The following is a 23,354-nucleotide window of genomic DNA, read 5'->3' as shown; positions in this document are numbered from 1 at the left end:
TTTTTGAGGTACTCAAAATAGTAAAATAACTTAAACTTTGGAGCTACTTGGGCATAGTACATCAAACATTCAGAAGGCTTTAATGAACCAAAAGGATTTATGGTCAAGTATGAACCTGCAGCAGTTTTTGAAGGTACTCTCATCTATATTTGACTGACAATTAATAATCCTATTACATTCAAGTTCCCAGCTAAATTATGTGTAATAAAAAAGTCAGTACTCTTTAAAAAGTTATGAATTGTCACCCAACTTTTCAGAATTTGGAAATTCTGGAAGATATGATGTAGGTGATTAACTCTAAAGATTCAAAAGAAAAATATTTCATTTAATGTAATTATGGTTTAATTTATTTTTAATTGATTTTTCTTCTATTTTTTTCCATTGATTTCCACAATCTGACTATATCTTAATGTCACTAGCAATTCTTAGACAGTTCCCCTTTCTCAGTAATACTTTAATGTCTGGAGTTTTTAATAAAGATCTTTCACAGTCTTTTTCATAGTCTTTTTTCTGGAGATTTATCATGTGCTGAAGAGATGAGTTACTGCTGTAGACTGCTGATGAAGAATATAAATAGATAAAATAATTGTCCCTTCTCTTCTGCTTTCTGTGTACTAGACCATCTGTAAAGTTAAATTCTAGTTTTGAGGGTGCATGGAAATTTGTGTCTATTACAGTAAAATTCGGAAGATTTTACATTACAGTAAAATTGGAAGATTTCAGATTACAATTAGAAAAATAGAGAAGGCCTTAAGAATTAGCTGTATTTTATTCCCAGTATTAAGTAACTACTTAGATTGTATTTTTCCCCTCTTAAAAGAAAAGATTATTTTAGAAGTATTACATGAACACTTCGTTGTAACTTTGCTAAACACTAATGAGGTTTGAGACAATGCTTTATATAATTATTAATTGATGTCTTCAAAATCCCTTTGAACAAACAGGATCAGTCAGTTTTTAACTTCCCAGAAAGGACATTTGGGCAACTTTGATTTCTTCCCGTGTTCCTCTTCTGTAATGTTATCTTGGGAGGCATATAAAAGGTAATAGATTTACAGCTATAGAAATCTGAAAGATGGCATTAACCCACAGAGTAAATACAGCTTGAATAAAAGTTGTAGATTTTTTTCAGTGCAGGCCTTGATTTCCTTGGGAGGTTTGAGAGGTGAGCCTGGGCAAAGCTCTTGCAGGGCAAGGCCAAGCACAGGGTCCTGCACCTGGACATGGAGTGATAGGATAAGGGGAAATAGCTTCAAACTGAAAAAGGGGAGTTTTGGATTAGGTTGTAGGAAGAATTTCTTCACTCTGAGGGTGGTGAGGCATGGAGAAGTTTGCTCAGAGAATTTATGCATGCCCCATCCCAGAAAGTGTCAAGCCCAGATTGGATGGGACTTAGAGCAGCCAGGTCTAGTGGAAGGTGGCTGTGCTCACAGCAGACAGGTTGGAATTAGATGACCTTTAAGGTCCCTTCCTACCCAAACTATTCCATGGTTCTGTAACTGGAGGGATGTAGAGACAGACCTTGAAGAGAAGGAGGGCTGAGTTCATGAGCACACCAAGGTATCAGATCAAACACAGGACAGTTTTTTGTAAGCATCACAGTTAAGAGAGGGAATAACTACAGTCATATACACTTCTGAAAATTGTGTGAATTTTGTGTGAAACTAAAAATTGTTTTGAATGGCAGACAGTTTTTTTCATACTCTATTTTTAAGAACAATTGAGTAAATTCGGCCAAATATTCCATCTTCTGGGTTTTTAATGTATTTTATTTCCCATGTTTAAATTCTGTGAATTTTCAAGATGTCTAAAACCAATTTATTATTCATGCTCAGCTAGTTTGATTCAGGAGAGATGTGAACATTTAAATTATTGTTTTATGTAAATTCTGTAATATGTTAAAGACTCAGCTTGTTACTAGGAGATTCATTTTAAGTTCCTGTGAAGATGGTCGGTGGTAGATTATTTTTTAGTTTGCTTTCAAGAAATACAAAAATAGCATGAAGTAGTCATTTTCTTGAGAATAATTATTTTTCGTTTTCTAAAGGAGTTGGATTTTTTTTTCAATTACAAATTCTTAATACAACACTGTGAAGGCTTTTCTCTCCCTGCTTGCTACTGTCCATAAAAGTCCAGCTGAGTTCTTGTGTTGGTGTGTGAGAGGAGTCTATCTATAATCTATGAACACTTAGTTCTTCTTCCATCAAAATTTTTGGGCAGTGGGGAAGAAGTGGAAGAATGTCATTTTGCTTACTGTTTTGGGACTGACTTTAGTTTAACTGGTTAATCTTCGTCCTCCCATACATGGATGTGTGTTTCTATTTTTGTCTAAATTAAAATGTGTTCAACCTCAGGGTGACCTAACCTACACAAATATTAAATGGTCCTTTTCCTTTTTTTTTTTTTTTTAGCTTTATTTTGGGGATTAGAGATAGATTTGCATGGAGATCTTTGGGATTATGGGTAGGGTTGGTTTCTGATGATTTGGCTTTCAGAACTGCCTTGCTATGGATCACACACATTTGGAGCACATTTCACAGGATATTGTGGAAGCTGGAAAAAACACATTCCTTCAAAAAGAGATTGTAAGAAACAAATATTCACTTCACACCCATAGCACATTATTTTAACTATACAGACCAGAGTACCTACATTATGAAGATTGTTTTTGATATTTAAACTTCAACTAAAGTTCTTTTTTAAAACAAAAAAAGTTGGTTTAAAGGCAGCTTGTAGCTTCTCTGAAGGAAAGAAAAAAGACACTGTGTAAAGTCTCATGAATTCTGACAGTTGTTGAGTTCGTGTTTGCATCTAAATTACCATATTTAATATGTACCAATTAATTTGTCTAAATCCCATCTTGAATGCATTTATATTTTAAGTCTCTGTGACATTATGCAGTAATTGTTCTGTATCTTAATTACATGTGGGGTGAAATTGCATATTTCTTTATTTTGTTTTAAGTCTGTATTAAGCTGTTTTTTGAGGGTTGTGAGATAATGATTATTCAATTTTTTTCCATAGTATTGCTAATTACAGATTTTTTTCTGATATTTCACTTTCAGTTATCTCTTTTCCAAGTTTAAGATCTATGAATTCTGTATCCCTCTCACAAACAAAATACTTCTGATTTTGTCTTTGTTACTGTTCTCTGGTTCTTTTTTATCCTTTTTTGTGATCTGTATTTGAAGCTTTAAGATGTTTGCAGAATTTAGTTGAATGAGTAGGAATTAGGCTGATATTCTTTCTTGGTTTACTTGTGATCCATTCCTAATAATTCTATTACCAATAGTCTAGTTCTATTAGACTATTGATAAGTATTGGAGAGCTCTGCTTTTCCAAGGGACAGACTGCAAGAGACTGGAGGCCAGTCTGAGTTTGAGAGATGAGGCTCACTGGGTAATGCTTATCTATAGAAGCTGCTGTCAGAATGTCATGAAGAGCTCAAATCTTATTCTTCTGAAGGCAGATTTACTTAGATGGTATTGACTGAAAAGAGGAAAGCAAAAGGAATAAATAAAGTCTACTAAACTAAAGTCGATTCTGCCTTTTAAAATAGAGATATGATAGTGCTGGAGGAAGGGTTTCTCTGAAAGAAATGATCAGTAATGTAAACTTCTTTTCTTCCTCTGATATGTATATGCTTTGACTTTTTGAAATGATTGCCTAGGGAAACAGGAAAACCTTTATCTTCCTTATTGGTATGTGATGTTTTTAATGAAAAATCAGACCTTGTATGTGTTTGCCTTGTTCTTAGGCATTTCCCTAGCCTGAATATTGAGGGCATTCTTTTGGGATTTGGGGCATGTGAGGACTAGGCTGAGTAGAGCCTAGAAACCGGTTTTCTCACTTCCTGGGCATATGCTGTAGTCATTAGTTTTTGATCTACTGGTGACTGCTGTGGCTGCTGGTCTGTTGGCACCCTCAGTCAGCATCCCAAGTGGATGCAGACATCTAAGGTTTCTTAATGCTTCCCTATCTTCAAAGGGTGGGAAGTAGCAACCTCCTACTAGGGGACATGATTGCCTTTTGTGAGCAAGTACTTCATCAGCATGTCTGAAAATGTGAATCTCCCTCTTCAAGTTTTTAAAGACATCCTCTCTGTGAACTGCATAGGTAATTTAGAGGCAGGAACATGAGGATAACCTTGGAGCATTCTACCCACTCAAAGTATGCAAAATACTGGTGAGTTAGTATTTATCTAGTGAGTATATATTTAGTTCACCCAATTTAGGTGATTAAATTTTTATAGTGGTAGTACGAAAGTCTATTAAACAGTTCAGCAGTCCTTTTAGGAAATGCTCAAACATCCTGAAATGCAGAAGGGCACAGAGGAGAGTTAGTGTGGAGCATTTAATGAGGATCTTTGTCTCACAGTCAAGAAATGGGAGGCCTGGAAGAGGCAATCACGCATATAAAGCAGTTTAAGACCTATTTTCTTTTAACTGAGTCACTCCAAATATAGAATTTGCTTCTATTTTAAGTATTGAAGTATCAGAACACTTTTCTGGTGTCTAATGTCTATTCTGTTACCTTTGTACTGAACCCACAGACTGAACCATGGCTCTTGTGCTGTAATGACATGGTCCCATCTCAGTCATCCCCACAGTGCAATTTGGGAGATGGAATCCTGTGGACAACCTGACATTTGTGAAAGAGGGAAGAACACGAAGAATAGAAGTTATGATGTTCTGGTGACATTTAGGGTGAAAATTTGGAAGATCAGTTCTGTTGAACCTGCAGAATCTTTAGTACAGAACTGAAAGCATTATTAAAAAATGGTAGTGCAAAAAATCTGGTTTTAGATGTAACCAGTTTAGTGAGAAACAGAGCTATTCTGGTTTAGTTACTCTGTTTACAGAGTTGGCTGATGTCCAGTCTGATAGGAAAAGCTTCAGTAGCTTTACATACTCCCAAATGGCCTCTTCTCAAAATATCTCAATTTCCCACTTAAAATCACTTTGAAGGACCCACAGATTCTCTGTTTTTCTCCTTGTCTACAACACTTCTTTCATCCATGTAATGTCACTAAGTCTTTCACACCTATTGGTGGGTAACCTCCACCGTGATTTCAGAGACTTTTTACTGCCTATATTTTATAAATAATATCCTCAGAAATCTGGGTTTAATGCATTCAGTAGAGCCCCTTCTGCTCCCAGTGGAGACTGAGAAGTGCACAAGGAGCATGGAATCAGATATATCCTGAGCTGGAAAGGCTCCACAAAGATTGAATCCAGCTCCTGGCCCAGCACAGGACAGCCCCAAGAATCACACAATGTGGTTGAGAGCATTGTCCAAATACTTTTTGAGCTCTGTCAGGCTTGGAGCTGTGACCACTGCCCTGGGAAGCCTGTTCCAAACATACTCTTTTATTCTGAGGGATGGCAATGTGCTCCAAAATATAAGGAGTTTAAGGAAAAGATGTGCAGAGTTTTAAATATAGACTAAACTGTCTTTTATACTAAACTTTTCCCCAGCCATATTTGTGGAATTGATTAAACAGCTTGGTGTAATTTTTCAAAGGATGTGGTATGAAGCAGAAACAGAAAAATTCAAATTTTATTTAGAAGATTTACAATCTTTTGAAGGTGGAAATATTTGGATGTAGGATCTCCTTGTAGCAGGCATCAAGCACCATGAATAATGCTCTGAACTGTCAGTCCTGGCAAGTTATTTAAGTAGAACTGTGGTGTAAGTACTGATGGCTTCTGGAAGTGTATCCGTCATTAACAACAGAAACTAAAACAGTCAAAATAATGATTACAGAGTTTATTGTTTAATTTACACTTTTATATTATAGACAATGCACGTTTCTAGTATGAAATTTTTATTGACCATTCTTTTCATCCTGCCTTTAGGAGCCAGGAGAATTGTTCCTCTTGAGGCTTCTCCTCATGAAAGTGAACCCACAGCTCCAGACACAGCAGTCCATGACCCATCACAACGAAAAGGATATCAGGAATATGCCATTCAGCAAACCCCATATGAGCAGGCAATGAAAACAAGCAGGTAATTTTGAAGTACTTATATTCGTGTTCATGCAGAATATTAATGAAGTGCTTCCCCATCTATTTTCATGAAACTGGAGTGTTTTTCTGAGACCTTTAAATAAAGGAACAGCTGAAAATTAACTACGAATGAGTTGTATAATTTAAAATGCCTTTGGAGAATACATATTTTTAAAAAAAATGAAGCATTTCTGTCCATTATTAATGTCTAGGGAAATTTCGACATATTATGTTACCAAGGTTCACCACTGTAAATATAACTGTTTGTTTGGGTATTTTTAGGTTGGGTCCAACTCAACTGAAGATTTTTACATGTGAATACTGTAACAAGGTATTCAAATTTAAACACTCCCTCCAAGCACATCTGAGGATTCATACAAATGAGAAGCCTTACAAGTGTTCTTACTGCAGTTATGCTAGTGCCATCAAAGCCAACCTGAACGTTCACCTGCGGAAGCACACCGGGGAGAAGTTCAGCTGTGATTATTGCACCTTCACTTGTCTCAGCAAAGGCCATCTCAAAGTCCATATCGAAAGGGTTCATAAGAAAATTAAGCAGCACTGTCGTTTCTGCAAAAAGAAATACTCGGATGTTAAAAATTTGATCAAGCATATGAAGGAAACTCACGACCTTCAAGATAAAAAGGTGAAGGATGTTTTTGATGAGCTTCGCTTGATGACACGAGAGGGCAAAAGACAACTTCTCTATGACTGCCATATTTGTGAGCGCAAATTCAAAAATGAGCTGGACCGGGACCGTCACATGCTGGTTCATGGTGATGAAAGACCCTTTGCTTGTGAGCTCTGTGGTCATGGGGCCACTAAATACCAAGCCCTTGAGCTTCATGTTCGAAAGCATCCTTTTGTGTACGTGTGTTCTGTGTGCCTGAAGAAGTTTGTCAGTTCTGTGAGGCTCCGTGCTCACATCAAAGATGTGCACGCAGATCTGCAGGAGGATTCTGTTTTTAACAGTTCTATCAACCAAAGCTTCTGCCTGCTGGAGCCAGGAGGTGACATCCAGCCAGAAGCCCTTGGTGAACAGCAAACACAAACTGCAGGTGAATCAGCTGTCACAAGTACTGATGCTGTTAACACCCCACAGCCATCTGCTGCTAAAAGTGAATCAGCAGCTGCAGATGTAAACCATGATGGTCAGCATAATGGTGATGGAAAAATTGATGCAGTCCTTTCCTTAGAATTGGAAAATCCTCTGGTGAAGAATGTAGCAGAGACACTGTGTCAGACAACAGAGGTAGCAGTCCCAGACATTCAGCCCTGTGTAGCATCAGATTGCTTCCTGCTGAAAAATGGTACTGCTGGCCCTGAGGAGTTAAGAGGTTCTCCTCCAAATGAAGAAGAAGTTAATCAGTGCAGTTCTGTAAACGTGCAGGGTGAAGAAATTAATCTTTTACTATCTGAAGACAAAAGTTTAAATATGAGTCAGAACAATGCAATGACTGAGAACCTTCCAGTCCTTGAAGAGAGAATCCAGTCTGTTCCTCCTGGTGAATCAGAAACAAGCAATGCACCCATTCAGAATTCGGCAGAACCCACAGACCCTTTGGCAGCAGCAGAAGCTGGGGCAGCCACCAGCCCACAGGCAGCCTCTTCTAACACAGCCACAGCCAACGGGGGGAGTGGATCTGTCGCCTTCATGCAGATCCTGGACAGCTTGCAGAAAAGACAAATGAGCACTGAGTTACGTGAGAGGATAAGGAAGGTTTATGGAGACTTGGAATGTGAATACTGTGGTAAGGAGCAGTGGAATTATGTTTGGGGGTTTTTAAATTTTATGCAGTGAGTTGTCTTTTTCCTGCTCCTCTGGTTTACAGTGTTTGATGCATTTGTGTATCTTTGCAGCAGCATTAATTTTGTAGTTCAGTATGGATTCTGGGGTTCCATTTACTTTTTGTTGTACAAATAATGTGAAATGAGTCAAATCTCCTCAAAAGAAACCCCACTAGTGGAATATAGCAGAACAATGCCTTGCAAGGCTCAATTTTGTTGATGTGAAATTTGATAGAATTAGATTATTTCTGTTCACATGCGTTTCCCCAAGTCATAACTTTCACTGGGGCCAAGCACACCAGATTTAGGCATGTGATCAGCATTAGTTCAGTCCATACTTTAATGCTTGAGCTTCATTATCAGCTTAGTATAAAATTCAGGTTTTTTCACATAGTGTGGGAGGATGTATAGTAATCTACATTCTATACAGTAGAAACATATATACTGGCATAATTTTATGTCTTATTTTGAACCAGGTTCTTTGAGATGAAAATTTTAATTGCATGGTATCAGATCATGACTATCCTGATTGTAATTGTTTGGGTTTTTTAATTTATGGAAGTGAGAATAACACCATTCTCACATATTCTAACTGAAAATGTTTGTGTTTATGTAACTGGAAAGGAAGCAATTGGAGATATATTTTATAGTTTTCATTCTTGAAAAAGGAAAAGAATCAAAGTCTGAAAAAACAAGTTTTTGAAACACCATAACATTGTACTTTAGATTAGTTACTCTGAGCTTTTTGATGCCAAAAAGGCTTTTAAGAAGGAGTAACATGAAAGAAAGTAACAAAAAATATTTTGACAGTCTCTTTTGGTGTACAGTTGCATTCAGATTCTTTGCATAAGAGAACAAATGTAAAGGACTTTTCCTTTAGGAGAAAGATCATTGATATGATCGTTGATAACAAGTGGCTTTTGTTAGGCTGTTTCAGGACATATAACACAATCTTTTTGGGTAAAGGTGGATTTGTAAATATATTTTCAGTAGCAAAGGGTCTTTAGACAAATTTTCATTAAAGACTAAAGGGACAGGATTCAAACAGAATCTTTTGTCTTGAAAGAAAATTGATTAATTTTTTGAATATTCACTAATAATTGCTTAGGAATTGCTTTCTTCATGTCTAATTTAATTTTCAGGCAAGTTGTTTTGGTACCAGGTGCACTATGACATGCATGTCCGTACACACACCCGAGAACATTTATATTACTGCTCGCAGTGCAATTATTCTTCCATCACCAAGAACTGCCTTAAGCGTCATGTCATTCAGAAACACAGCAATATTTTGCTGAAATGTCCCACAGAACATTGTGACTACTCCACTCCAGATAAATACAAGCTCCAGGCACACCTTAAAGTTCACACAGATCTGGTGAGTAGCAAACCAAATACGTGTTTGTCTGAAGTCAGTGTCTTCTTCAGTGTTTGCAATTCTGTGGTAATACTTGAAGACATAGTTCAGGGTTCTTACCTGTGTGTTCTCTGCACACTTCTGGGAATACCTGACTTAGAGCAACTGGATATTTTGACCTTCTCAGAGCTGTTTCCAGGTGAGTATGTCTGTATCCATTTCCTCTCTGGTTTTCCACTATTCCATTGGGGTTTGAGCGAGTAGAATGAAGTTGGTACTATTGTTCCATTACTTCATTCTGTGAACCTGAATTCCCTTCCTTCATAAATAGATGACTTGGGTAAAATGAAAATATATTCTTCTTAATTACTGCAGACAAAAGATATTTAAGTTGTTGAAAAGGATTTTTTCCTAATATCTCCATCTAGCTGCAGTTGAACGTCTATCATTTTCTGTTGTGTTGACAGAGATCACATTTTAAAGGTCTTGTTCAGAAAGCCCTCCAGCTCAGAGTGCCATGTGCTAAAACAGGTCTTGGTAGGCTATTGGTCAGTATTTCCAACAGCTGAATTTACTTTTAAGGTATTTGGAACAGAATAACCTCCTCCTCTTCTTAAGCAGTTACTTCTGGAGAACTTTAAAACCAAACAGAAGAGATGACACAAAAAGGAAAATTTCCCCCCTTGTGTCCTCCCCTTCTGTAGATATTTGAAATGGAATCTGTATTTGTTGTGAAAGGTGCAGAAAATTCACATAATAGACTTTTTTTTGGATGTTTTGGAATTCATAATGTTTACAATGCCCATCTGGTGGCAAAAATCTGTGTAATTGGTGTCTAAGAACACTTAAGAAAAAAGAGTACAATTACTCTCCTATATCCTTTCTAAGTACCTGTTTTTCAAGTGTGATGAATGTCCAACAGCTCCCACCAGGAAGATCATTTTCATAATGCTAAATAGAACTGAGAAAATGGATTTCATAATTAAAACCATTGTGACAGCACGATCTTTTAGAAGCATGCTTTCTGTCAAATATATTTATTTAAATGTGTTGGAAAATTAATGTATTAGAATTTACTTAGTAAGTGAATTTGGCAATTCTCATATTGGTCTTTGTACCCACTACTTGGTATATTTACTCCATGTGTATCTCACTGAAAAGGACCAGTTCTTCAAATATATATCTATGCACAGTTAAATGTGGACATCTACTTTAAATTAAAAAAAAATCAATCCTTAATAAATAGTAAAATTAAAACTTCTCTGGAGACAGAAGATGCTGAAATCTCAGTTCATTTCCTTGTGTGGATGTGTATCCTTCATCACCTCATTGCTGGCTGCATTTCAGCTGGATCCCTGCCTTTGTAGAAGATAAATGATGGGTATTGAAAAGCAGCTTTCCCTTCATCCTTATGTATCACTGTATGGGCACCCACCTTACTCTGTATGCAGCACCCAAATCTTGCACTGGCAGATAATGATGGGGAGTGTTGGAATGTGATGGAATGTGCTGCCTCTTGCCTTCTGTATTTGCTACACATTGTTGTTACAGGGAAAATTTTTACTTTTGAAGCCTGGGAATTGAGGCGTGGCTTGATTCAAAACCAAAACTTTGTATATATTTTCAGTTCTCATCTTTTGCTCCTAGGGCTTTTGTTGTAGATTTTTATGTTTATTGGCATTTATTGAGCTCTTCCAAAGTTCAGACTTTGATGTGACCAATCACTTTGATGTCATGGGACCTAGGAAAGGGTTGGGCAGCTCCAAATTGCTTTAGTAAAATTTATATTATGAATGATCTCATGGTAACATTAAAGGGCAGGGTATGGTACCAGAGTTTGTTTATAACCCCCAGTGGCATTTGTCTTACTCCCTGTGCTGAGCAGATAAACATCACAGTGAGGCTTATCTCTGAAAATATTTTAAGTTTATGTATTTAATTAATACTGTAACATTAGCACCTCTCTAAAACTGCAGTTCAGGCCCAGAAACACCACTCGTTACTAGGTGCCTGCATCTGCTTTCATGCACGTTGTGGGATGTAAATTATTCTTGTCTTTGGAAGGATGCTTAGAAATTCCATTATGCTGCTGACCTTCCATGTAATAGCTGGCTGTTGGTAGGATGTGAGATGCTCAAGCTCTGATTGCTTATTTGCCCTTCCTGTGGAGAGTAAATTTTCACATGGTCACTGGTCTGGCTGTGTTACCTCTGCCTCTGGAGCAGTGCTGCTGTGCAGTCAAGAATGCAAGGTACTGCAAACGGAAGCAATTAACAAAAACATCTCTGATCTAATGATCGGGCTCTCAGTTGGAAAACAGCTCTTAGTCCTCACTTCCATAATGAATGTCAGCTTGGCATTTGTTTTTACTAATAGTTATTTCACAAAGAAGTGCTGAAGCACTGTTTGCAGGTGCTTTTCATTTTGTGAGCTGAGTTCTGCTTCTTGCCAGACTTCAGAAAAGTCTGTCTAAACATCTGCACCTTTTTCTGTAGCCTCCTTCACACGTGTGCACAGCTGTCTCCTAGCTACATCACATCCTTTTAGCTGAGTTGCATTTTAATGGGACATGAGTTTAATGCAGGAATCCTTTGGGAAAATTTTAATTTGAACATGATGGCAACTGTGGTGAAGATTTTTCTGGAGTTCTTCACTCCTCAGAAGTGTAACTCAGGGTTACTGTGATCCCATGGGCATTAGAAATTAAATTTCTGTTGATCTGAATAGATGTGGGAGCAGACTTTGGCCCTCTATTCCTCTACACAGTTATGCAGTCAAATGTTGTGTTAATTGAGTTGTGGGAACTTTTCCTGGAAATGTTCTGTGAGTGCCAATATTTAGTAGGGGGTTTTAATTTTTCTTTTTGTGACTGTATACTTGTATATCTACCCCTTGAATTATCTTGAAACATATGCTTCAGAGAAATAAAATTCTTTTCATGGCACTATAAATGGATAATATAATATAGCTGATGCTTTCTTAGCACAATTTTAATTCCTTTATATAAAGAGAAATGCCTTGTGATTATTATGTAAGTGGCCTTATTTAATAACAAAACAGCATAAACAAGAAAATTTGTGATAGTATTAGACTAATTTATTTTCACTACATTTAAGAATACTTACATACCTAATTAAATTCCTGTTTTATGGAATGTAAACAACACCTTCAATCAAAAGCCTACCTTTATTTAGGAATTATTTTAAGTTTCTTATATTTTCTCAAATTAGCTAATAGGGGTGATGAGCAAATATTAGGAAGTTATTGCCTTTGAAGTTTAAATAGCTGATTGGACTATGCAGCTGGTCTTTAGCAAAGGTAAATGCAGTTCTCTCCATGCTTTGCTTCTGCTGGTGTCCTTCAGAAAAACCTTCAAAGGAATTTAAAAGGCAAGTATTCCAATAAGGCATAGGAAAAATAACTTTCATTCTTACCAGAGGAAAGCTTGCGTGCTGAGAATGTGATTCAGATATTACTGCAACCTCAGCCTTCACGGGGCTTCTGTCATTACCTATGGCCAGGGCACCTGAAGAGCTGGAGCTGTGGTGCAGGAGACCTTCTCTGGGGCTCTGTTTTGTGGTCTGGGTGCTCTGAAATACTGAAATTTCCAACAGGGGATTTTTAAAGGCTGTTTTGAGAGCAGTGGGATTGCACTGAAGGACTCACACAAGCTCTCAGGGCAGCAGCAGAAGAACACTTCAGCATTCCAGGCTGACACCATAAGCTCCAGTGCTCTGGCACCAGCCTAGACACCCAGCAGGGAAAGGTTTGGCTTCAGCTGGGTGCTCTCTGTGACACACTTTGAAGGGACTCAGTACTTCTTGGCACACTGTTACACTACAAAAGATAACCCTTTTGAAGATCACTTCTGCAGAACTTGGTGTAGATAACTTTGTAACTGCTTGAAAAAGCTGTTAGCATTATTTTGTTATTGAAGAAGTTTGTAACCATCGTCTTGTGGAAAGTTGTGTTCTCAGCACCCATCCATTCATGTTGCCCTATAGCTCTTGATGCATTTACTGATTATTTTGATTTTTCCTCTAAGACATAGGCTTTTATAGCCTTGCCTTCCTCAAGAATATTAATAAGAATGTAAAGTTGTCACAGTTAACAGCACTTCAACTGAAGTAGCGTGTGTGTAGTGGAGTGTTGATTTTTTTTTTTCTTATTTAACACTTGTCTCAATGTTCTGGTCACACTGAGAAGTACTTAATTCAGTGAGTGTTAGAGACCAGCAACACCCAACTGTACATTAAAAGTATACTATTTTTTCCTTTATTTATTGTATATTTTGAAATCAGATATCTAGCAGGTTTGAGGAACAGGCTGAGATCTGTCAACACATTTCAGCTCAAGAGCCCCTAAATGATTTTGTGTTGTTTTTCTTAAACGTGCCAAATTATGAATGTGATCATATAACTACATCATTGAAAAGGTGCTAACATTGCTGTGGAGTTTTGTTATGATTAATCTACCAGTCTTTGTTGGAGTAATGTGTTTAGGTAGAAATCCAAAATCATCACTAGCAGATTTAGGTTATATCATTTGAGAGACTCTAATTCCACAAATTAACAGCTCTTTTTCAAGGTTTTGTCAGCTTTGTAGGCTCCTTGAATCTCTTTCAAAACCCAGCTTGTATTCTCTGATGTTCCTTTTTTCCCTTAGGATTCTTAGGGCTTAAAATGATGACAGCCCCAACACTATCACAGCAAGGTGCTGCCTTCAGGGTGGTAATCCTTGTGTAGCTGCCATCCCCAGTCCCTGGTGCAGGTTCTCACAGGAGCAAATGACTGTCAGCTCAGGCAGAATTCTCCTTGTGCCACTGCCCTGGCAGTGAGAGTTCCATATCCTGCAGTTGTGGGAATATTTATTGCTATTTCAGCCCAAGAGTTCTAGGGCTACTGCTGCTTTTAACTTGTAGGTACTTCAGCACAGGGACTTGTTTCTCAGAGGTACATGAGACTGGCTGCAAGTGCTGCATCATATTCCAAAACCTGTCTGCCATGAAAACCCATCAATTTTTGTTTTCCTTTCAAGAGAGGTGTCCATTTACAGCTGTGCAACTGCAGCATCTGGACAATAATGACCTCCTTGTACAGCTCTCCTCATTATTCAGAGATGCTCTTTGGTCAAAGGTCAGAAACTGGTAGAGTCCAGGACCCTTTGCCTCCTGTGAGCTCCCAATTTCTCACTCATAAGACAGAGTTCTGTCTCATTTTGATCAATAATCTTCCTTCTACACTCTTCAGGAAGTATTTCTGTCCTCCTGGAATGTTCTGTGGCTTCAGCTCACCTTTTCAGAGGTCTCTGGTAGGTGGGCAGCTGCACTTCTCCAAGTAATGTGTTACCTGGGCACCTCCCCAGCTGTCAGGACTAGCTAGACCCCTTTCATCTGTGGTTTTGAGAATCCACTCATAAATTAATCTACTCAGTGCAGAGGTGACTGTCACCCCACTCATTGAATTAAACATCCAGTGCCAGCAGGTACTCCTGGAAAGACCATACTCTCCAATTTATATTATGACTGTCAAGGTTTAATGTAAAGTGTAATGGAGAAAGTTCCCTCATTTTTACATGGAGTTAGATGGATTTGTAAAAACATGCAAATTACAATTAGATTAAAATTGCAAATAGGAAGAAATTACATCAGAACTCTCCAGCTGAACTTGATTGATAGTGTTAAATCTGTTATAACATCAGTGACACTGAGAAAATCCATAGTAGTCTGTAAGTCTTTAAATCACAGTAGTAGAATAAGACTTTATTGGTAATACATAAAATGCTGAATATTTATAAAATCATTAGAAATGTAGACACTGAATAATAATAGCATCTGTCATTGTTAACTCTGCTGCTCAATTTCAGGCCATTTAATAAATCCACATAGTGGTGGTTGTCTTCAGACAGAAGGGTAAGATCTGATCCTTAGGTTTCAGAAGGGTGGACTTGAGAAAAAAAAAGAAGAAAAACCCCTAAATATTACTGCTTACATCAAATACATTTTCTTCTGTTATATGAGTTGATCTTTTGACTCCTGATTTTCTACAGAGTCAGTCAGAAGATAATGCTTACATTTATTGTGCATATGTTCATCTGCTGTGACTTGCAGCCCTGTATTCATAAGGATTAATGATGTGCTTAGAGTCTTTTAATATTTCTCCTTCACTTATTTCACTATAAATACATTCATTTTTTTCTTAAAAACCGAACCTTGAATTATAACTTTGTTGAGAACCATGTATTACTGAATAATGACTATAGTGATTATACCAGTAGACTGAAAATGCAATCTCTTTCTTTCTCACTTAAGGATAAAAAGAGTTATTCCTGTCCTGTGTGTGAGAAGTCATTTTCTGAAGATCGACTTATAAAATCTCACATCAAGACAAATCACCCTGGTAAGAAAAAAATCAAGGAAGATTTCTCAGTCTATTGCAATAAATGGATAAGGGTCTAGAATAAGTAGTGTAATGTGATTATATTCCTAAGAAAGAGAAGAGTCTATTTCTAATTCAACTGGTTTAGAGTAAGAATTGTGTTGGTTTTGCAGATTTAGAATTTAGAGTGAAAAGTGTTACTGTTTGAGCATGTGTATTGTGGAGTGTGTCAGGTAATTGAGCTAAGAAATCTGTCATCATCTGACAAAGGGTGAATTCAAATTAAGCACTGGGAAGTTTGGGATCAGGCATATAGACGCCCTGTCGCAGCCCAGGAGGTGTAAAATTCCCACTGGCCTGACATGAACTGACAGGAATGCATTTAGGGCTCCTGATTTCTCTGTAGGTGACTGATGTGAATGCAGAGCTGGCCCTGTGTGTGCCCAGGTCCTGTGGGCTGGGCTGGACCCCCAGGGCCAGCTGGAGTCTGAAGCAGGGCTGCTGTGAGGACCAGCTGGGACGTGCTATGGCCAGTAGTAATGGAGCTGGCAAGCCTGGCTGGATCCAGCAAACTGCTCCCAACTTTGTTTATACCTTCCATTCTGGTGCCCTGGTTTATCAGTGCAAGTACAAGAAAACATGAATGTGGTGAGTCAATGTGCTGTGCTTGAGTAAACAATCCTTTCTCAGATCTTGGGAATCTGAAAATGCTGGTGTGGGGACTAATTTAAACCTCACTGATGTGAACTCAGCAGAGCCACACTGGTGTGTCCCTGATTTCTTGCTTCTCAGGTTACATTGGACAGAAAGCCTTGCTGCTACTGCAGAGGAGGGAGAGGTGGCACTTTCATTGATTCATCTACAGTGCTCCTTGTCACTTGACTTAATTGGATACAAAGAAGGAAAATACTGGTCATGCTCAGACTAAATTTGAGGAAAAAAAATCCAATTAAAATGATGTAACTTTCCTTGTCTTTCTTGTCAGATGTACAGCATAATAGGTAAAACAGTAGTTTATCTTCCTATTGCCACTAGATAGTGCTAGACCCGTGTTTTAAACAATTTCCTTCGTTTTAATTTCATCCTTAACTCCCACTTCAGCTCTTTAGTTACTAAACCTCTTTATTTGCAGACCACTCCAGAGCAGTGTGGTTGGAGGGCTTGTCGTACGTCAGAGGACATGTCTGATGCAGGAAATTGAGATGAGGAAAGGCTTCTGAGCTATACTGTAGTCAGGAGGTATAACACCAGTAAGCATAGAAACTGAATCTCAAGAATTGTGCCTTTAAAGCCTTCATGCTGCCTCAGGCAGGGAGCATAGGAGACTCCCCTAACATGATTTCTGTTCCCTTACATGTTGCCATTAGCCTGCACTGGTCCAGTGACTGCTGAATGATCAGTGTGTGCTGTGTCTGAGGTCCAGAAATACCACTTAACTCTGGAGCCCTGAAGTACTGAACTCATGGATTTAAATACTCCTGAACAATTCATTTGGTATATGAATCCCTCTAAAAAAAGTATAGTGTAATTTTTTTTTCTTATTCAAGGGCATCTTTTAAACTCTTAAAATAGAAGTAAGATTTAGAAAGAAAATCTGTGCTATTATTTTATGTTTTCATTTTTCATTAATGTATCATTAAGGCACATAGAGCTTAAAGGCTGAATAGCAGATTTATTAAATGTATCTCTGTGGTACTAAAGAAATACTACATCTAAGATATGCCTATGCAATAATTATGCAACAACTCTGTTTTAATATATGGAGGAGAATTAATGCACAAATATGTTTTAATTTCTGTGAATTTTCTCCTTGTAATCAGGAAGAAATCCTCTGTTTGTACACCATACTTAATTACAAGCCAAATAAGTGTGAGGGGTCTGATGGTGTAAGCTATTAAATACTGCAGTGGCATGACTGCAGTTGTTTTCAGGAATGTAAATGAAAATTAATAAAGATGAAAGGAATGAGAGGTACTGTTAACAGGAATTGAATTTTAAAAGGACATATAAAAAATTAATTTAAACTGAAACACTTTCATATTTATCATTAAAACATTATTTCTAGAACTTCCCCTCTCCTTCCTTTCTTAATATCATTCAGCATGCCCCACCCCTTGTCTCTTCTGTTTCATCGAGTAGAAAGTATGAAATAAAAAAGTGCTCCTTCCTCTTCTGTATTTGCAGGGGAGTTAAATTTTGGTCCCAGAAGTCAGTGAGACAGAAATCTCCATAGACTTTGGCAGAGCAGTATTTCAAACCAAAGAGATAAGAGAGCTTGGCTTTATTGCCCAATGATTTTTGTACTCAGCAGTGAAGGAGGAGTCTTGGGTTCTGGTCCCAGCTCTCAGAATTATCTACCTTTCATCCACTGTCTGATTTAATATGGTATTTCTTAATAGTTACGAGACATGAGAGGCATCAGGCTTCATGGCTCCCCACTGAGCAGACATCCTAGCCTGCAGTCATGAATGAAGGATCTAAGCCATGAAAAGCAGATGAGGATTCAGACTTATGGCTGTATTTTTTCTTTTTTTGGTATCTTAGAACTTCTCTCTGCTCATTTCATGGGCTTTTATAGCTACAGGTTATTTTCCCTGTGCACATGAGTTCAGGCAGGATTTTTGTGATTCCATTCTGGGACCAATCATCAGGAGACATGGTGATTTTGGTAAAAATCTAGGTTTAGACAAGAACTTTTAAATTTAAAGGATTTGGGGCATAATACATCACCAGCTTTCATGTCTTAAGGTTTAGATTGCATGAGTGTTGTACTTTCATTAAGTGAAGAGACAGCATTTCATTCATCTGACGTGTATTGAGCAATTTGATTTATTTTTAAAAGCATCTGGAAATGTTTTCATTATGTGTCTGGGCCACTTTAAATTAAACTTCATTATTTTGAACTTTTTCACTGTGACAACCAAAACATTATCTCATATGAAGGAAATACACAGAATTGAGTGCGTCTAGCTTGAATAAGAAAAGGCCAGGAGAGGAATCTTAATTGCTGTCTTCAGCAATCTAATTAAAAAGAAGACAGAGTGAGATTTTTCTTGGAGCTGTACAGTGAAGGGATGTCAGCTGAAACAAGGAGCTTCTGACTAGAACTAGGAAAACAGTTTTGACTGTAAAGATGGTTAAACACTGGAATGGGCCAAGAGAGGCTGTAGAATCTGCATCCTTGGATATGTTCAGAACAGGACTGGATATGACCCCAAGCAACTTGATTTAACTTTAAAAATGGAACTGTAAAGTTAACCCTGCTTGGAGTAGGTGACCTTCGAGTCACATTTATTCCACGAGCCTGTTTTTTTTCTTTAAAGTGCCTGATTATCAGCATTCTGACCATTGTAGCTGTGGCTGAAATGAATTATCTTCAGATCCTTGACATCTAGGGTGAAATCTTGAATAAAGCTTTTGAAAATATTGAAAAAAAAGTGCCAGTTTAGCTTATGGGGAAGGGTCACAGTAATAAAATTATCTTCTGTGCCAGTGGCCCAACCAATTTTTTTTATATTTAAAATAATATATTTTTTTAAACAGGTAGTGAGGACAGTGAGTTCACAGATCAGGAGAGAAAGGATAGAGCATCCTAGAGGGCCTAAAGGAAAAAAGGTCCTTATGCTCTTTGCTCAAGTTAATCTTGGTGGAACTAAGGGAAATAGCTTTTAAAAAGTTGGACTGAATCAAGATCTAGCTCTTCAATATTACTTACAAAATAAATTCCCTCATGTCCTTCTGGTTCTTACTACCTTTTGCATTTCTCTCAGAGGTTTCAATGACTACTATTTCTGAGATTCTTGGCAGAAGAGTTCAGCTGAAAGGACTTATTGGAAAACGAGCTGTGAAATGTCCCCACTGTGATTTTTATTTTATGAAGAATGGATCAGACCTTCAACGTCACATTTGGGCTCATGAAGGTAAAACTTTGGTTTTAAGCTTTTGGGCATATAATGAGTCTCATATTCCACTGAAGCTTTGCTGACATAAAAAAACAGATTGAAATTTATTTCTATACTCGAATGCAAAACTTTAAGCTACATTGGAGGTTAATTAATTCGTTTAATGGATTCTGGATCACATATGGAACTTCACACTCGGAACTTGAACAGACAGTTTAAATGTTTCATAAAAATTAATACAATTCGGATGAATTAATATTTTTTTTTCCTAAACTCATTCATAAACATCTATAAAGTATTCTATGTGAGTAAGGAGGAGTGAATTAAATACATGCTCAGTATTTTAAAACAAGTAATTTTTCTGTATCTTCTTATGAGTCTCTGCTGCTCCTTTTACATTTGTCCAAAAATCCTTGGTCTGGAAATCTGTCTGTAAACCAATGGAAATCCATTTGTTTTGATGTATAGATATAAATTCTGTGAGTATTTTAATTAAATCCTGCAAAACACGGCAGCTAGATGCCACAGACACAGACAGTGATCAAAATCCCCTAAGATAATGCTCATCATATTTATGACTTTTTTACGGAGAAATTCCAGTAATATGGCAACACATGGATTAAAAGAGCGTTGATTTTAAAATCTTTAGACATAAAATCTTTTGTCTACCCAGTCTGTGTATTTTTATAAAAGGTTGAAGACAGCTTACATAGTCTTTAGCCATGTTAGTAATCTATGGAACAGATTGCCTGTGATTTTAGGTTCTTTAGCCATCCCTCTGCATAAAGGGGATAGTGGGATTTGGTGCTCTCAAACTGGTATTTTGTTTCCAAAGTGTTCCCATATAGGTAGTTCAGCATTTTTGTTTGAGTGCTCTAACTGTGAGCTTTCCTGCCTGTGTAGCAGAGCAGGGCTCCTCTCCAGTGGCCTTTCCTCCATTAAGGAGTTTAGGTAAGGCAGAATGTAGGTTAGAGAAATTCCTTGTGTATTCTGTAGACAGAGTTATTTTATTCTGACTGGAACCGGGAACCCATGTCATCTAACTAGCAGGAGAAAGAGGTTCATAGAAATTTCTTCCCAAATCAAAGTGTGCAATCAAGTCTGCTTAAAGCAGACTGTAATTCCTCATGATTGTAAATCTGATTTTAAGGTCACGAGTATCAATCTAAAATGTGCAGACCCTCATGAAACTGTTGAACTACTCTGCCAGTTGATTTATTCGGCTTTTCTTTGAAGGATTTACTTTGTTCTTATAGACCTTCTGTTAGATGATGCACTGGTTATCTCTCTGCTTTGGACAGTTTGAGGGAAGTGAAGTTTTAAGTGCTTTTACCCACCTGAGCCATTAGCAAATCTGACACTAATTAACAATAAAACACAGCTTGCACATTTAACTTCTGCTTTCATGTTAACTGCCTAATGAAGCAGCCCTCCTTACAACAGGTTTCCTCATTGTTGACTGTAGTAAGTGGAGAATGATTTGAGCCTGAAGACTTCCAGAGGGAGGCATGTCCACCAGCTTGGCATCAATGTAGGCAGTCTGGACTTTACTTCTAAATGATGGGTAGGCACAGCAACGCCCAAATTTCAATATTTTCCTGGCTAAACTCAGTACCTGTCTTCAGTAGGGCAATATTAAATTGTGAAAGAGCTCCATCTTTCTCTTAGCAAGGTAAGTGATGCTGTCATGAGCTCAGCATCATTTACACAGAAGCTATAGATGAAATTTCTTACGTGTAAAGCTCCAAATTTTGAAGTGTTTCTCTTTGTCCATGTTGCTCACATGATCTGAAATTTCTTTCAAGAAAGTGTCCACCCTCGTGGAAAGGCACAGCCCAGTTGTTTCATGATATATTTTTTTTATTTTAGGTGTCAAACCCTTCAAATGTTCCCTCTGTGAGTACGCCACTCGCAGCAAGAGCAACCTGAAAGCTCACATGAATCGTCACAGCACAGAGAAAACCCACCTTTGTGATATGTGTGGGAAAAAGTTCAAATCAAAAGGCACTTTGAAGAGCCATAAACTCCTTCATACTGCTGATGGTAAGTGGATATTTATTAAATCTATTTTAGGATAATAAATATAGTCTGTACTAAGGCCTTATTAACAAATGCTTTTCAGTTGAACACTTAAATGTGGTTTACAGGTTTTGTTTATTCCCAGGAGACACCATTTGGGAAATAATTCAAAACTTTGCGAAATTAATCTCTGTGAAAGACAGACAGCTGTCTCTGAAATACTAGGTTTATCTGAAACTTGTGTTGGCTTTGTATGCCTTCTTTATTCTTACAGAATATGGTTTATCTCAATAGAAATTTGAAATCGTCAGTAGTTCTGTGTTCAAGTCTCTTACTATTGTATTCTGTGAGAATATTATGAGGATCCTGGTGTTTAATCAACCAGTGGCATACCTGGGCACTTAATCTCTACAGTCTCACATGCAGCACCTCATTTGCCCTGCAATTTTAATATTTCTGTGATGATAACTGAAAAAAGCAAGATGCACATCCAGAAGAGTATCCCATTATCTATCAACGTTTAGAGCATAACAATACTTTATTATTCTGTGATTATCATGGTGAAGTGAATTATTTAGCAGGATAAGTTGTACAGACCTGCATTATGATTTAGTAGCTTGATCTTTGTTATTCATGTAATTATATCAAACCTCATTTTGCTTTTTATTTACCATTTAATTTACATTCTTTTTCTTTTCAAATTACATCTTCAGAAAAAGCACACAATGCTCTGATACATTTTTAGAATATATTTGAAGTCTCTGTGTCAGAAATATTTTAATGCTTATGTCTGTGCATTCAAGTGAAAGAGACAGTCCCTTTTACATTAATATGCTACATTTTACAGCAAGAATTGGTAGTAAATCACTTGTTATTCAAAAGGTACTTTCCAGTGCTTTGAAATAACTTGATCAGTAACAAGCAGGTCTGGCACATGCATCTAAACTTCATATGTGAGAATCAAGATTTTACTTACCAAATGCAAACCTCAGCTGATTCCTGGCTAGGAGAAGGAGGCAAGCTGTTGTATTTGAATGAAAATAAAATTTCAAGTATGATCAGTCTATAAAGAAAAGTAAAAAGGTATCTTTCTATGGCCTTGTAAAAAACTTATTTCTTGGGGTTTCATTTCAAAAGCTTTCTGTTTTGTTTTCACCATCTGGCATGATCAAATAGTGAAATTCAGCGATGAAAGTTTGTTTTCACCTGTGTGTTAGTTACATTTCTTTTACAAATCTATATGTGTGTAAGTCATTACTGTAATTCATCTGAGACTGCTTTGAAATTTGATGTTGTTAAGAATAGCACTGTAGTTGAGCAGGATCTTGCCATGTCTGGATTGGGTTTAAAGTGTAAAGTTATCTTTGAACATTTAAATCCTTGTGAGTAATTGTGTTCTTTTATAAGTTAGTGCTAGGTCAGACTGAAACCTTGGCTCTAGAGGCCTTGTTATTACCAGGAGTCTTCTTTATCTGCCTTCAAACTCATCATCTTCTGGAATAACTCCAGTGAGTTCTAGTGGAAGGTGTCCCAGCCCTTCACAGGGGGATGGGGGTTGGAACAAGATGACCTTTAAGGTCCCTTCCAACGCAAACATTCCATGATGATGTGTTCCTTTCTAGTGAACCTCCATTTTTGACTGGTACAGATAAATCCAAGACTTAGGATCTCTTGCCTTGCTTTTCACATTTCCAAAACTGTTCCAGGAAATTCCCAGTACCTTTGGAATTACCTGTCAAAAAATAAGAGGACATTTGTCACCAGGAACGTGGTTTGTCAGGGCACTTTGAGACTCTTGAGTGACAGTTTCTCTTTGCCCAGTGTCTCTTGCTGTAGTGGCAGCACTGAAAAAGTTCTTAGCAGCACACATCTAGTGTTCTTCAGTTATTTCACAAATAAGTGAATT

General features: G+C 37.5%; 1 protein-coding gene across 1 annotated transcript in view; it reads left to right on the top strand.

The window, feature by feature from the left end:
- ZFAT (zinc finger and AT-hook domain containing) overlaps positions 1-23,354 on the top strand; it is a 76,962-nt gene that overhangs the window by 27,386 nt on the left and 26,222 nt on the right. Inside the window, exons 5-10 of the mRNA XM_014888803.2 lie at positions 5,859-6,009; positions 6,291-7,759; positions 8,939-9,171; positions 15,461-15,548; positions 19,298-19,447; positions 21,299-21,472. Of these exons, the coding sequence (XP_014744289.2) occupies positions 5,859-6,009; positions 6,291-7,759; positions 8,939-9,171; positions 15,461-15,548; positions 19,298-19,447; positions 21,299-21,472 (2,265 nt within the window). The remainder of the gene's footprint in view (positions 1-5,858; positions 6,010-6,290; positions 7,760-8,938; positions 9,172-15,460; positions 15,549-19,297; positions 19,448-21,298; positions 21,473-23,354) is intronic.

Source organism: Sturnus vulgaris, chromosome 1, assembly GCF_052056855.1.
Source record: "Sturnus vulgaris isolate bStuVul1 chromosome 1, bStuVul1.hap1, whole genome shotgun sequence".
Classification (NCBI taxonomy): Eukaryota; Metazoa; Chordata; class Aves; order Passeriformes; family Sturnidae; genus Sturnus; species Sturnus vulgaris.
This window is presented reverse-complemented; position numbering and strand designations above follow the sequence as displayed.